General features: G+C 44.0%; 1 protein-coding gene and 1 long non-coding RNA gene across 3 annotated transcripts; both read right to left on the bottom strand.

The window, feature by feature from the left end:
• Positions 1-524: 524 nt before the first annotated feature.
• Positions 525-2,243, bottom strand: LOC144891538 (uncharacterized). Of its 2 annotated transcripts, XR_013622976.1 has the most exons (4): positions 1,652-2,243; positions 1,409-1,561; positions 1,009-1,132; positions 525-788 (listed from the first exon to the last, which is right to left on the bottom strand). It is a non-coding gene; the product is annotated as an uncharacterized LOC144891538 (long non-coding RNA). The 2 variants fall into 2 exon arrangements; XR_013622975.1 differs by having other exon boundaries at positions 1,409-2,190.
• An 8,121-nt stretch (positions 2,244-10,364) lies between these two features.
• On the bottom strand, positions 10,365-13,854 carry LOC137434884 (uncharacterized). Its single transcript, XM_068128062.2, has 5 exons — positions 13,234-13,854; positions 12,931-13,103; positions 12,335-12,798; positions 11,485-12,099; positions 10,365-11,346 (listed from the first exon to the last, which is right to left on the bottom strand). Exons 1-5 carry the CDS (start codon positions 13,821-13,823, stop codon positions 10,498-10,500), a joined length of 2,691 nt encoding a protein of 896 aa, XP_067984163.2. The 5' UTR covers positions 13,824-13,854; the 3' UTR covers positions 10,365-10,497.
• Positions 13,855-15,247: the final 1,393 nt, after the last annotated feature.

Raw genomic sequence — 15,247 nt, 5'->3', positions numbered from 1 at the left:
ACCATCAGAAACATTTACAAAATTAGAATATGAAAAGGAGATTAATTTGAGAAAGCCCAAGTTCAAAGTTGGTGATATTGTAAGGATATACAAATGGAAAAGCCATTTTGAGAAAGGTTATACACAAAAATGGACTAATGAATTATTTATAATCGTTGATGTAATGGATACAGTCCCTTGGACCTACAAATTAAATGATATAAATCGAGAAGAAATCTTGGGTTCATTTTACTCGCAAGAATTACAAAAAACAAAGCTAATAATTCATTAAACAACATTTCTATTCACCCCACCCAGATTAGCTAATTTAATTAGTGGTAATAAAAAAAAATTTAAATAAATTAAAATCATAAGCCACACCCACACAGACCACGCCCACACAGACCCCGCCCACACAGACCCCGCCCACACAGACCCCGCCCACACAGACCACACCCATCATCCCCCACCCTCCGTGCACCCCCACCCTTGACCCTTCACCCCCCTCATCCCACCCCCACCTTCCCCACACACACAAGGGGAGGGGAGGGGTGGGATGAGGGGGGTGAAGGGTCTTTGGCAGGGGTGCACCTCCCCGTTCCCTCCTTTATTCTCTTTTTGTAATTAATAATTAAATAATTGTAAACAAAACAAATATATATAAATATTGAAAACATTAAAATCTTTATATTATTAAAACATTTTTCTTGAGGTATACATTCAACTTCTCCCCAGCATAAGTCATCAATTTCTTCCCAGCACAAGTCAAAGGTTGGTTCAGCAGATGTCTTCAGGTTTTGAATCTCTTTCTATTAAAGACAAGAGGGGAGAGATATTTATTTCATATTTATGTTCCATGTCAAAGCGTCTTGAAAAGCGCTATACAAAATAAATGTATTATTATTATTATTATTAATATAGGGTCGGATGCCCTTCCTGACACCAACCCTGAATCACCTCTTACGATGCGCAGGGATATGGTGTACCTATTATAAACGGTGAACCACACACACGTACACACATGCTTACCTCGAAAAAATCCAGCTTAGCGTCAAGATCGTTGAGTTGAAAATGTAGAGGTTCACAGGTTGGTAGGAAATAACCATTCCTATGGAGTCCAAAATCGTCCCACTCCAAGCTTTGGTCTTCGAGGCTGCAAACAAAATAAGGAGAAATTACTATGCTGAAGTAAGCTTGACAAAACATCACACACACACACACACATACACACACACATACACACACACATACACACACACACACATACACACACACACACACACACACACAATCTCATTTTTTCATTTCTGTTCCTCACAATTCGATCTCTCTATTTTAATCACAGACACACATGCACACACATACACATACACACACACACATGCACACACACATGCACACACCTCTCGTTTTTTATTTTCTATCATACCTTTCACGTGAATTTTCTAAGAACGGTGAAACATTGAATTCATTCTGAGCCCACCATCTCGGAGGTAGGTTATTCAAACCCGTATTCAGTTCGTTGTGGAACTCTTGAGAAACAACTTGAAATTCTGCCAGGATATTTACAATATTTGAATTGCTGCAATGAATAGGAAAAATAAATTATTAGTTGTATAATTAATCACATACAAAGCTCTCATTAACAGTGTTTAATACCAAATGAACTTACCAATGTCCTGGCGAGTATTCTTCATCAGAGGAAAGACTGGAATAAGACAAGCTCATCTTCGTTCACAATGTTTAAATGTCCCATTCGGAGACCTCTCTTTTTATAATGAACAAAATGTATTTCGGGGAACTGAAGTGCTTGTCAGCTTTTGGAAACTGAGGGCGTGTGTTTGTGAAAAACAGGAAACAAGACAAAGAGAATTCCTTGGAAGTTATCCAAGTGAAACAACGTCATTTCTCAACAGTGAGCTATTAATTAGAAAAGGTTCGAGTGGTATATAAATGGAAAACAAAATGAATGTAAAAAATATCAAATAAGTATAATTGAAAAGGCAACTGGTAAAAAAGTTCACAAAACAAATAAGAGAATTAATTTAAATACCGGTGAGTTGGATGAGACGGTGAGGAGAGTTGTAGGAGAATTAAATTATTTCCCACGCATAAACAAATATTTGTCGGATCGATGTTTGAGTGGGTTATATTCACCAGATGATATTAAGAGTAAAAGGTTAAAAGGTCCATGAGGTCAGAAGGATCACAGGTGTTTAAGTGGTCTAATGAATAAGGATAACATGTCAAAAGGTTAGAAGGTTCGTAAAGAACAGGGTGAGAGAAATAGAGGTCTTTAGGGTCAATATGGAAGTGAATGGGTCAAAGATTAATCTGCCAGATGATATGTAGAAGAAGGATGATAGGTCTATAAGAGAAAACAAATATTTGTAGTGTTTGAGTGGTCTAATGAACAACATTAAGGATAGGTACTACAGACAAAAGGTTCATAAAGATGAGGGTGGGAGAAATAGAGGTGTTTATGATTTTTGAAAAAGACAAGGGGGTAAATGACATTAGATAGGGATTTCCCATGTTAAACGGAGGTGTCCCAGAAGCAACATTATTACACTACTCATGTGATTCATTTCCATAAGAAATAGGTATTTGATTGGCTGTTGTTTCCTCGAATTTTATAAATCCTGATAACAACATATACAGTCACGTGAAAAAGTAAGTACACCACATGTAAAGTTTTGACTTTTTCAACATATTTCAACATACATCTATTTGATCTTCATTTCAACAATATTGAGAGATAAAGGTGATATAATGCAACAAATATCATGAAACATTTACATTTTGTAGTTCATTGTATAATTTAAATATACATAAATGCAAATTTCGCATGTGGAAAAAGTAAGAATCAGGTGCACCAGCACAGGTGCAAATAATAATAATAATAATAATTCATTTATTTTGTATAGCGCTTTTCCAGAAGCCCAAAGGCGCTTTGACAGAGTGGAAAACATAATGCATAACAATACATGAAAACAACAATTGCAAAAAGACAAGAATCAATAGGGAAATATTTAAAGCAAAAGGAGGGAGAAGGAGAAGAGATAGTCAGGGGTTAAATGCTGTGGGTTGAATGTTGAATGCAGTGTTGAACAGGTGGGTCTTTAGTGATGTTTTGAATGTGGTGAGTGAGGAGGAGTCTCTGATGGTGTGAGGTAGTGAGTTCCAGAGGGTGGGAGCAGCGATGGAGAAGGCCCTGTCCCCCCAGGATTTGAATTTGGTCCGGATGGGGAGGGTCGGGAGGTTGGTACCAGCAGAGCGGAGGTTGCGGGTGGGAGTGTGTCTGGAGAGGAGGTCAGCCAGGTAGGATGGGGCCAGGTTATGGAGGGCTTTGTATGTCAAGAGGAGGATTTTGTACTGGATTCTCTGGGGGATGGGGAGCCAGTGAAGCTTGTAAAGGACGGGGGTGATGTGGTCACGGGTCCGGGAATGGGTGAGTAGACGGGCAGCGGAGTTCTGAATGTATTTGAGTTTATTGGTGATTTTTGAGGGTGATCCATAGAGGAGGCTATTGCAGTAGTCCAGACGGGAGGTGATGAAGGCGTGGATGAGGGTTTCTGCAGCCGTGGAGGAGAGGGATGAGCGGAGACGGGCGATGTTTTTCAGGTGAAAGAAGGCTGACTTTGTGCTCTGTTTAGTGTATTTGTCGAAGGAAAGGGTTTGGTCAAAGATGACGCCAAGATTCCGGATGTGAAGGGAGGTGGATACTGGGATACCGTCGATGTTGAGGGCAAAGTTATGGGTTGATTTTGTGAGCGTTTTTGGGCCAATGATGATTATTTCAGATTTATCACAGTTAAGCTTGAGGAAGTTAATTTGAAGCCAGGATTTTATTTCAGTGATGCAGTTTGTCAGGATAGAGTGGGTGTCGGTGGAGACGGACTTGGTGGAGATGAAAAGCTGGATGTCATCGGCGAAGCAGTGGAATTGGAGACCATGACGGCGGATTAAGTGACCGAGGGGGGACAGGTAAAGGATGAAGAGGAGGGGGCCAATAACTGAACCTTGGGGGACACCTTGGGGGAGGGGAGCAGTGGGGGATTTGCAGTTATTGATGGAGATGAACTGGCGTCTGTCAGAGAGGTATGATTTAATCCAAGAGAGGGCAGTGCCGGTAACGTTAAAGGTGGATTCAAGTCGTGTGAGGAGGATGGTGAGATCGATGGTGTCAAAGGCAGCGCTGAGGTCGAGGAGGACGAGAATGTTGAGGTTGCCAGCGTCAGAGGAGAGGAGAAGGTCGTTGGTGATTTTGAGGAGAGCAGTTTCAGTACTGTGGTTGGAGCGGAATCCGGATTGGAATGTTTCATTCAGGTTATTGGCAGAGAGATGATGTTTGAGTTGAGTGGCTACAGCGCGTTCCAAAACTTTTGACAGAAAGGGTAGGTTGGAGATGGGTCTGAAGTTGTTTAGGGTGTCAGGGTTTAGACCAGGTTTTTTTTAGAATGGGGGTAACAGCAGCAATTTTGAGGGAAGGTGGGACGATGCCTGTAGACAGGGAGGAGTTTATTGTTGCAATGATAAGTGGAGAGAGAGCAGGGAGGGAGGCCTTGACAAAGCTGGAGGGGATAGGGTCAAGAGTGCAGGTGGCAGTTTTCATTCCTATGAGGAGTTCAGAGAGGTCAGTAGGGGAGATTGGGGAGAACCGAGACAGGGGATGGCAGGACAAGGGGGGGCAGGTGGTTGGAGGGGGAGCAGGTGCGGCGGTGGTCAAGCTGTTGTAGATGTTGTCAATTTTGCGTTGGAAGAAAGAGAGGAAAGAGATGCAGTTGTCTACTGTGAATGACTGGGTGGTGGTGTTCAGGGGGCGGAGGAGTTTGTTTATTGTCGAGAAGAGTGCTTTTGGGTTTCCGGAGCCAGAGTGGATAATTTGAGAGTAGTAGGCGGAGCGGGCGCGGGAGAGGGCATCTTTGTAGTGTTGTAGGTGGTCCTTGTAGGCTTGGGAGTGAACTGTGAGACCCGTTTTATTGCGGAGTCTTTCAAGTTGGCGAGCACGAGTTTTCATCAGGCGGAGTTCAGGGGTAAACCAGGGAGCAGAATGGGTGAAAGAAACTGTTTTGGTTTTTACAGGCGCAAGCTGGTCAAGGCAGGAGGAGAGAGTGTGGTTGTAGTAGTCAGTGAGGTCGGAAGGGGTGTGGAGGTCAATGAAGGGAGAAGTGGACATTTTTTCAGAGAGGGTGGATGAGAATGAGGTAGGTGAAAGAGCATTTAGCTTACGGAAGTTGAGTGCGATAATGCCTTGGTGTTGGGGCGGGGATGTTGATGGTCAGAGTGATGGCTAAGTGGTCAGAGAGGGTGAGGTCGGAGCCAGAGAGATGGTGCAAATTTAATCCAGTGGAGCAGACAAGGTCCAAAATGTGACCACGGATATGGGTAGGAAAGTCGACATGTTGAGTGAGGTTAAAGCAGGTGAGTAAATCAGTGAAGTCAGTGGTTATTGTGGAGTCAGTGGAGTCCATGTGGATATTGAAATCACCAAGGAGGAGGATTGAGGGGGAGAGGGAACATAGCTGGGTCAGAAAGTAGGAGAAGTCAGACAGGAATGTTGGGTGTGGTTTGGGAGGGCGGTAGACGACAGCCATGACTGACTGCGTGCGACCAGCGAGTTTAAAAGCCAGGTGTTCAAATGATGGAGCAGATGAGATGGAGATGAGGTTGGTCCTGATGTCTTGACGGTGGATAACGGCAATTCCACCACCTCGGCCCTCCGAGCGTGGTTTATTGACGTAGGAATATCCATTGGGTGTGGTGAGGTTGAGTGTGTAGTAGTCCAGAGGTTGTTGCCAGGTTTCGGTGAGACAGAGAAAGTCCAGTTTGTTATCCAGGATGTATTCGTTCAGGATGAGGCATTTGTTGTCGAGGGACCGGGTGTTGAATAGGGTGAGCTTGATGTTGTTTTGAACAGCAGGGATGAATTCAGGTGATTTAGCCAGGGTTCGTAGGCAGGAGGTGCGATCGTGTGCGTTGCTGTGACCAGGTGCGCTGGGACGAAGAGTGAGAGTGCGCTGAGCCGACCAGAGGACGGGGATGGAGTGACCTGATTGCAAATAAACAAACTTACGACCGGAGCCACGGTGAATGTACCTGGGTCGTCGGAGGAGTCCATTTGATATGATGGCAGAGATGCATGATGGGGTGGAGCGGGTATTGAGCAGAAGGAGCCTTGCGGCGGAGTACCGCAGAGCCATGCCAGGCAGGAGCGGAGAGACGAGACGAGGCCAAGGTTGAGGAGGTGAAACAATGGTCCCAACCCATGAGAGCGGGCCCGAGGAAACGAAGGAGCCAGGTAGGTGAAGCCAGGAGCAGAGCCAGGAGCAAAGAGACGATCACGAGGCCAAGGTTGATCACGGCAAAGCGGCAAATGCAGCGGCAATCGACCGCCGCCGCTACAAATCTAGATCACGGCGGGAAACCGCCACCAAACCGCTGCGATGGTCACAACCCACGAGAGCGCGCCCGAGGAAACAGCGAGCAGGCGAAGGAGCCGGGCAGGCGAAGCAGGGAGCAGAGCCGGGGCTATGCAGAGGGCAGACTCAATGGCCAAAAAATCCACACGACCACCAAAAAAGAAAGCAACTGACAGTGGCCCGTTCGAAGAAGCGGCGAGCATGTGACGCCTGCGTCCTCTTCATACCGGACCGGAAGCGGACATAAACGATGCTCCCCAAATCCCCAAATGATTAGAACATCGTTAGAGAGGATCTTGGAGGAACCTCTTATTGTCTTATTTAAAACTCAGACATTTAGTTTGGTTTGCTCTTTGTTTTTGAAGTGGGAGGCGTCACCATGCCTCGATCAAAAGAGCTCTCTGAGGCCTTTAGAGAGAAGGTTATAGATGCCTACGAGTCTGGGAAGGGATTTAAAAAGATCTCCAAACAATTTGAAATCAATCATTCGACTGTCCGGAAGATCATCTACAAGTGGAGAAGATTCCAAACAACTGCCAACTTGTTCAGGCCAGGCCGCCCAAGCAAGTTCAGCCCGAGAGCAGACCGCAAGATGATGAAAGACGTCTCCAAGAACCCCAGAATGTCATCACGGGACCTACAGGTAGCTCTTGCCACTGTTGATGTCAAAGTGCACAAGTCTACCATTAGAAAGAGGCTGCACAAATTTTATCTACATGGGAGGTGTGCCAGGAGGAAAACTTTGCTGTCCAGAAAGAGCATCAGGGCAAGACTAAAGGTTGCCAATGAACACCGAGGCAAAGACCAGCACTTCTGGAACAATGTGCTCTGGACAGATGAGTCAAAGGTAGAGCTATTTAGCCACAGTACCAGAAGACATGTTTGGCGAAAACCAAAGACAGCATTTGACCACAAGAACCTGATACCAACTGGAAAGCATGATGGTGGAAATATTATGGTTTGGGGCAGCTTTGCTGCATCAGGGCCTGGGCAGCTCACCATCATAGAATCCACTATGAATTCTTCATTGTACCAGAGGGTGCTTGAGGATAATGTGAGGCCATCTGTCGGAAAGTTGAAGCTCAACCGAAGGTGGACCTTGCAACATGACAATGACCCTAAACATACCAGTAAATCCACCAAGGAATGGAGGCTGAAAAGAAAGAAATGGAGGGTTCTGGAATGGCCAAGTCAAAGCCCGGATCTAAATCCCATCGAGATGTTGTGGGGGGATTTGAAACGAGCTGTGCATGCAAGAAACCCCTCAAACATCGCACAGCTGAAAGAATTCTCCATGGAGGAGTGGGCAAAAATTTCTCCCAGTCGATGTCAGAGACTGGTAGACAGTCATAAGAAGCGCCTACTTGAGGTTGTTTCTACCAAAGGGTAGAAATAATGTGAGCCAAGGGTGTACTTACTTTTTCCTCATGCGAAATTTGCATTTATGTTCATTGAAATTATACAATGGACTACAAAATGTAAATGTTTCATGATATTTGTTATATTATATCACCTTTACCTATCAATATTGTTGAAATGAAGATCAAATAGCTGTATGTTGAAATATGTTGAAAAAGTCCAAACTTTACATGGGGTGTACTTACTTTTTCACGTGACTGTATATGTGAGAAAATAATGGTTTGAAACACATTAAACATGACACAGGAGAGGAAAGAGGGGTTACAAAGAGAATACAAGAATAGCAGTTCATATAATTGTGTGTGCGTGTGTGCATGCATGTGCAGTGTGTGATTAAATAAAAGCCCAAATACTGCCTTGCTTTTTTGCATATATGCAGGAATAAGTGCTTGCTTATTTTTTTTTACTCTGAATTTGTGTAGATGCATGTGCATGTGTTTATGTGCATGCAACTGATTGAGCCTGTGAGATATGTGTATCTCAGTGTACAGGAATACATCTATGCCTGTCCCGCTGACTCACGGTCTCACTCCCACTGCACACCGCTTTTAAGTATTTCACCTCATTTCGAGTCTGCCTTTGGCATCCTCGACTTACACTCCGCACAAAAACAAGCCCTTGAGGCCTGCTGGCAAAGGGAGGTGAGTTGAGATTTCTTTGAGGCACATAATGGTTTGGGGTTATTCAGGCAATAAGTAAGTTTCCTGTTGGTTGAGTCGATGTATCATATGTAGCAGATGTACTTTACCAATAAGAGTTGAAGAACAAGATCGATAAAACATCAGTTAGATGGAAAGCTTGGGACTCGCTATCAGGTGTCAGTGGCTCAGCGCCGATATGAGTCTTTTAGGAATCAAAACTTTTGGGAAGGAGAACCATGGATAGATTCGTGATTTTTGTAGAACAATAGGGATCATTGTGTTGATGATGTTGATCAATATGATGATGATTATTATGAATATTACTAGCATGATAATTTTAATGATTTATGATGGCTATGATGACAAAAACTGGAAAATTAATATTACATTTACAACCTCTTATCCCTTTGTGAGCCATTTGCCTTTCTTAAGCTGGTTCATCCAAATCAGACTATTTCTGACGAAGCTTTTATTTTCTCTTTAGCCTTTCCATGAGCCTTGACCAATATAAACAAAAAGGATTTGAAGCATGGAGCTACTGTGTGATGTCAAAGCCCCCGACTTTGGCCCGGCTTGCACCGTAATCCCAACCACGTGAGAGCATTGGTCGCAGCCAGTGATTACTGAGGCTTTGCAGGGATTATTTAGAATCGAGCATTCGTGGGATTTTGAAGCCAGGAGTCACAGGTTATTTTCCCCAGTGGCACAATGCTGTAGAATTATTTTTACCGTTTTAATTTTCCCATGGATTTTGTACTGTTTTTAACCTTCCCACCTCATATTTGGCAGGCACGATTAATGGCCAGCGCAAGCGCCGTTATCTCCGCACTGCCACTACTAACCGTCTTTTCATCCCTGACGGTGTTGGTATATATCACCACCAGAGCAGAATGCCAGCTGCTTCTCATGGCCAGGAAATTAACAACAGCAAGGTAAGGTGACATATAGGGAAGTAGCAAGAAAAATAAAATAAAATAAAAATGACTGGGAGTTAAAGAGAACGAGGATATTTTTTAAAAGGAAGAAAAGAGGGAGTTAAATGAAAAAGGAAGGGATGAGGACTTCATTAAATGAGATCAGTAGGAGTGAGGAGATCAAAGAAAGATTGAGGGATCCTCTGTAGAGATAAACCACCATGTTTCCTCAACAGGAGTGCTGCTCAAAGTCAACTGTGGGTCAAATCTGACACCACACCGCACGCAACTGATAAAATGCGAATCACGCTCAGCTGGAACACTTCAAACCACAACAGCCCCATCTCTCAATATCTGGTTTTTAAAAATCAAAGATTTAAATAATTATAAATAATTCATAGTACATAGATTTAAATAAATTATATAAATTAATTTAAATAAAGAAATTTTAAAAATTCAAAATAAATTTGAAAAATAATAATAACAAGAAAAGAGCAATCAGAGATTGCAAACCCACGCCAGGATGTATTTTCGGTGGTTTCTAAGGCTTTTGTGTTAAAACAAATATGGCGGCCGAACCACGTGACCGATGACGTCATCATCATTTTTTTTTTCTCCACTAGTCTAGTAGGAAGACTAGGTCCCCCTGCACCCCCCGGAGATATACTTCTAATCAGTGTTTCTAGATTGGAAACAATGTGTAGAAAATGACTAGCTATGGCCCCAAGCTGAAAAAATGTCCCACATACCATTTTTATGCAAATTACTGCTGCCATTATCAAAAAAACGATTTTTGACATATCTCAGCCAATATTGCAGATAATTGAAAAATGAAGGTGTCTAGACCCATGTTTTGAAGGGCATAGATCATGATAGAACTATTCATAACATGATTACATGTGTCTATGGTATACTAGTATGCTAATTAGTGCTTTATTTACAAAATAATCACAGTTTTACGAAATAATAGACTCATATTAAGGTCCGTCTACACAGACGTTAACACAAAGTTTTATTTTTCTAAATATTACAACTGTCAAAATAGTCCTAGCACTCAATGTGACCACTCTTCTCTTGCTTGTTTTAGATAAACATCATTAGCATTAGTGATTCTACACTGAGTCAGTCATCATCATTTTCATCGAAATCGTCAGAGTCAAACTCTTCTTCTCCTTCCTCTTCCTCCTCCTCTTCGTGCTCTCCTGTGTTCAGAAGATCCACCAGTGAGGTTGGTAGGATGGGACCACTGGACCACATTGGTTTCAACAGTCCTTCATCAGTCCTTATCCATCCTTGCTCCTCATAAGGTTTTGGCTTTTCGATGATAGGTTGATCGGCTCTTTTGTACAATGCTACGCGGTGGTTCACACGCTGGATGTGCGGCTTCAGGGCAGACTGGCATGGAGGAAGGCGAGCCAGATCAACCTTGGACTTGGATGTGAGGGTCTTGTCCTCTCCCACCATTTTTCGTAGCAGCTTGGCACGGACAATGTCCACTGATGACTCGCGACTCTGGCCGTACATCACACAGGTGAATTTTTCTAACTGCCTCTCCACCTCAGGGTTGGCATCCCAGTTGTCACCCAGTTCACCGAATGCCCTGTGAAACCTGGGATTCTTCTCCAGCTTTTTCAAGGGCCCGACTTTTCCCTTCCCTTTGAAGGCACTGGTGCAGTCTTCTCCGCTGAACACATAGTACCCCAGGAGAGTGGCACAGTAGTCCTCTCCCAGGGATTCTGCCAGCTCAGAGACGTTGACAAGTTGGCGATGCTTCCCTGACCCTGTATCCAGGTACACCGTCAGCTTGATGTTGTGGGCATGGTGGAGCAGGATCAGGAGGATGTCTGTGTCCGGTGTTCTGACTACAGCGTTCTTGTATCCGATGGTAGCAGCATGATGGAGGTACAGAACCACCCTGGTATCAGTCTCTTCCTGGTTGCTGTAGATCGTGGGGAGTTCACGTACCTCGACCTGAAACACAAAAAGGCACCGCATTTCAATCACCAGTCACTGCCAGTTTCAGATCTAGACAAACATCACAGGTAATCACCTTTTTTTCAGGAAAAATTACAAATTGAATCGCCATTCACGAAGGGCTTTCAATTTTACCTTGCCATTCGTTGAGGCAAGTTGGTGGGCCTTCCCCTCCACGATCAGCACAGCCATCTCTGTTCTCTCCAGCCTGGTAGCTGCCTCTTGTCCACTCCACACTTTCAGAAGAAGCTGGCACATCTGCTTTTTGTTGTCGTCATTTGCAAGGAACATTTTGAAGTCATATGGCTTCCTGGTTGCTGGTCCAGCCAGAATGATCTTCTCTGAGCTGCCCCGCCTCAGCCTTTCCTGCGCTTTGATTGACTCAGGATGGTAACTGTCAGTGGAGAACAGAAAGTGCTGCTTGGCCACCATCTGATCAAGCACCTGCAAGCATATCTCACCACATGTTGGGGGAAGGTTGGCAAGGGTATGCAGCAGCGCCATTCCATCCTGGATGAACAGGGCATCCTTGGGGTATTGCAGATCTTGTGGTGTGGTGTCCTCTAAAAGGTAGTGCAGAATGGAGGCTTTGTTGGTTTTGCAGAAGAACCCATCTGGTGTCCCAAGGCTAGGAGGCACTGGCATCAGGCAGTACTTCATGAGTTCTCCCAGGTCTAATGGCTCATCTTGACTCTGAGACTTGACAAGGAGCAGGAATGCAAGGTTGCTTTGCTCCTGATACTGGATGACCTGGAATGATAAATGGTGATTGGTTGATATGTACTACAGGAAGGACTACAGGTGAAAATTATTCATGTGCTATAAATTGGCATATTTACAATCTTTACATTGTTCATTGATGTGCACTGTCTTTAATAAACAAATTTGGAGTTCAATCTTGTATCTCAATATAGCATGTACAGGACGCCATTTAAAAATACAACATAAAATACAAAAGCACTTGGGTATTGGATTACATCCTTACCTTGCCCTGTGAGGATGTTAGTGTGATCTTCTTGTTACTAGCCTCCATGGTCTTGAGTTTCTTTCTCTTGATTGGGTTGAAGAAGCTCTCAGGTTCTCCGCTTTCCAGGCGCCTGATGAAGTCAGCTTTCGCAGCTTTCCCCACAGCTTCTGCTTGTAACACATCCATCTCAACATCCATGGGGACGGGAGCACCAGAGGCCAGGCAGTAGAGTTTGTCCTTATCAATGATGGTGAACGGATTGGTGAAGTTCTTGATAGTAGTTAGGGTTCGCTGAACGGCCTCCTCGCCTTTTCTGATCTCTGCCTTCTCTAGTTCACGATGTCTCCCTGCTCTTGGGCAGTCTGGGTCATCGATGAGATCCACCATCTCAAGGGTCTTTTCATAGAACTGTGCCCGTGCTGTGGTTGTTCGGCACCATCTCTGGTATGCCCCAAACTGACTGTACAGGCCAGCAAAGCCACCTGAAAAGTGAACATATTTTAATTGCATAACCCAATCATTAAAAGGGAAATGTTTTGTAAGAGCAGTTTACATCATATAAAGCTGGTTTCTACAGTTTCAAATGTATAATGTACTGAAAGAAAATGATGTACCTGATGATTTAGCAAAGCGCATGAACGTTTCTTCCATTGTCTTGTCGACAGCACTGAGTGCCCCTGGTATCATCGAGCGAGCCACTGCGATTGCACCCATAGTAAGCAGGTCCTTGGCCCCTGGGTGCGTGCTTTCCAGATTTGTCAGGTGGACTTCCAGCCAAGTCAGATATCTGTAAAGTACAGAGAGGGAAATACTGTAGACATTTATTGGAATAGCTCCTCTCATAATACATGAACCCAAGTATCAATTAAAATCTACTCAGTGATGGTTATACATTTTACCATGTATGCTACACAAACCTGGAGTAGTTGTGTCCGTCAAAGGCGAAGAAGATATCTGCCATCTCTCCGTTACACTTGTGAAACAGCTGGAGGTTGTTGGTCTTCACAGAGTGGAGGAGCATGAAGACAAGATGGCAGTGGGTAATGAACGACATCCAGAAGGCAGCTGTCTTCCCCAGGTGGCCCTTGCGCACCTTTTCCTCAAAGGCATGGTACTTTTTGATGAGGAGTAGAGTTGAGGGGTCTTTGAGGGCTTCATCGAGGTGCTCTCGGTTGCAAGACTGGGTCATTCTGAGAAGCACAGCAGGGTCAGAGATCATGATGTTCTCCTCCTCAGTGAATCTCTCCATCAACAGCCTCTCCATTGCCTCACACACTGTTTTGAGGCAAAAGAGGGACTTTGCGTAGGCCTTTCCACTGAGAACACCTTTGAGAGATCCACTTGTTACTAGTTGTGCCTCAAAGAGAATCTCTGCATATCCAGAACCACGCATCTTGTGTCCAGTGAGCATCCCGATGTAGTTCATGGATGTGTGGAAGGGTCCAATCGTTACTACATGACTAGCAAATTCATTTGGCCAGCGCCAGATGATGGGAAGGGCTTTCATGCAGACACCCAGATCAAATGTATTCAGGACCCATCTCTGACCCACCTCAGCAGTTGCTGCCTCGGAACGCTTCAGTAGCTCACGAACAACTGCGTTGTCTGTGATCGGTTGGTGGATAGGCGTGCAGTAGTTGACTGTTGATTTGCTGGGTGGGGGAGAACCAGTTGCAGAGGTGAAACCCCCTAGCCCAGGCACAGGCTGCAGGCCACAGCTTCCGATGTATCTGATGAAGAGCCAGATGTAGTACTCTTGCATCGTAGTGGCATAGACTGTGTCATTCTCTGCTGGCGGTGTGAATGATGAGCCTTCAGGGAGTTACACTTCAGGGTGTCAAGTTACACCGACATTAGGAACATACTGTACATAGATGAGGCTAGCTTTAACGTTAGCTAACATGGTGCTAGCTGGCTCAGCTGTTATTCTGCCTGTTTATGATTTCATGCAGAAACTGAAGTCAAGAGTGTGAGTAACATTATAGTTAGCATCTTACCTGGCTAGATTGGAGGATGAATACCAAGAACAACACACAGATGGAATGGAAGACTGAACTTTCAACTGAGGTATTCAATAACATCAACGTTACCAATTGATACGAGCGCGCGACATTACCAATTGATACGAGCGCGCGAGCGCGCATGTTACATGGATGGAAATGTAAAATGGCAGCTATAGCAGCACTAATTTGGATCTCTAGTCTGTCATTTCTGCACTGTGATTGGATAACATAAAAAAATATGTTTGGGAGTTAACAGCAGGAGTTGGTAGATTTTACGTGGGCTGGGTGAGAAACCTTTAAATAAGCAAGTGAAAATCTCTCGCAATACAAAGTCAATGGTGGGAAGAAAAGTTGAGTGGTACCAATGTTACTGCCAATGTCCCGCCCCTATGCAAGACTCAGGAGCATCTTGTTGACATTTAACCTTGAAAATACCTGGGTTTAGACCCCTTATGTACCATGTTAAGTTATCTGCAGTATTAACGTATCCTTATCATTTGTAAAACTGATTATTTTGTAATTACAGCATTAATATGCATACTAGTATACCATAGACACATGTAATCATGTTATGAATAGTTCTATCATGATCTATGCCCTTCAAAACATGGGTCTAGACACCTTCATTTTTCAATTATCTGCAATATTGGCTGAGATATGTCAAAAATCGTTTTTTTGATAATGGCAGCAGTAATTTGCATAAAAATGGTATGTGGGACATTTTTTCAGCTTGGGGCCATAGCTAGTCATTTTCTACACATTTTTTCCAATCTAGAAACACTGATTAGAAGTATATCTCCGGGGGGTGCAGGGGGACCTAGTCTTCCTACTAGACTACACCAATTTATGCCTGCATGACGCTCAATAAATTTCATCTTGATCGGATGAAGTTTTGTACTTGTCGAATTATGCTGTCATAATGGAGGCA

The sequence above is a fragment of the Myxine glutinosa genome, chromosome 4 (assembly GCF_964187855.1).
Source record: "Myxine glutinosa chromosome 4, kmMyxGlut1.1, whole genome shotgun sequence".
NCBI classification, from domain to species: Eukaryota; Metazoa; Chordata; class Myxini; order Myxiniformes; family Myxinidae; genus Myxine; species Myxine glutinosa.
The sequence above is the reverse complement of the archived record's forward strand: the minus strand, read 5'-3'. Positions and strand labels throughout refer to the sequence as shown.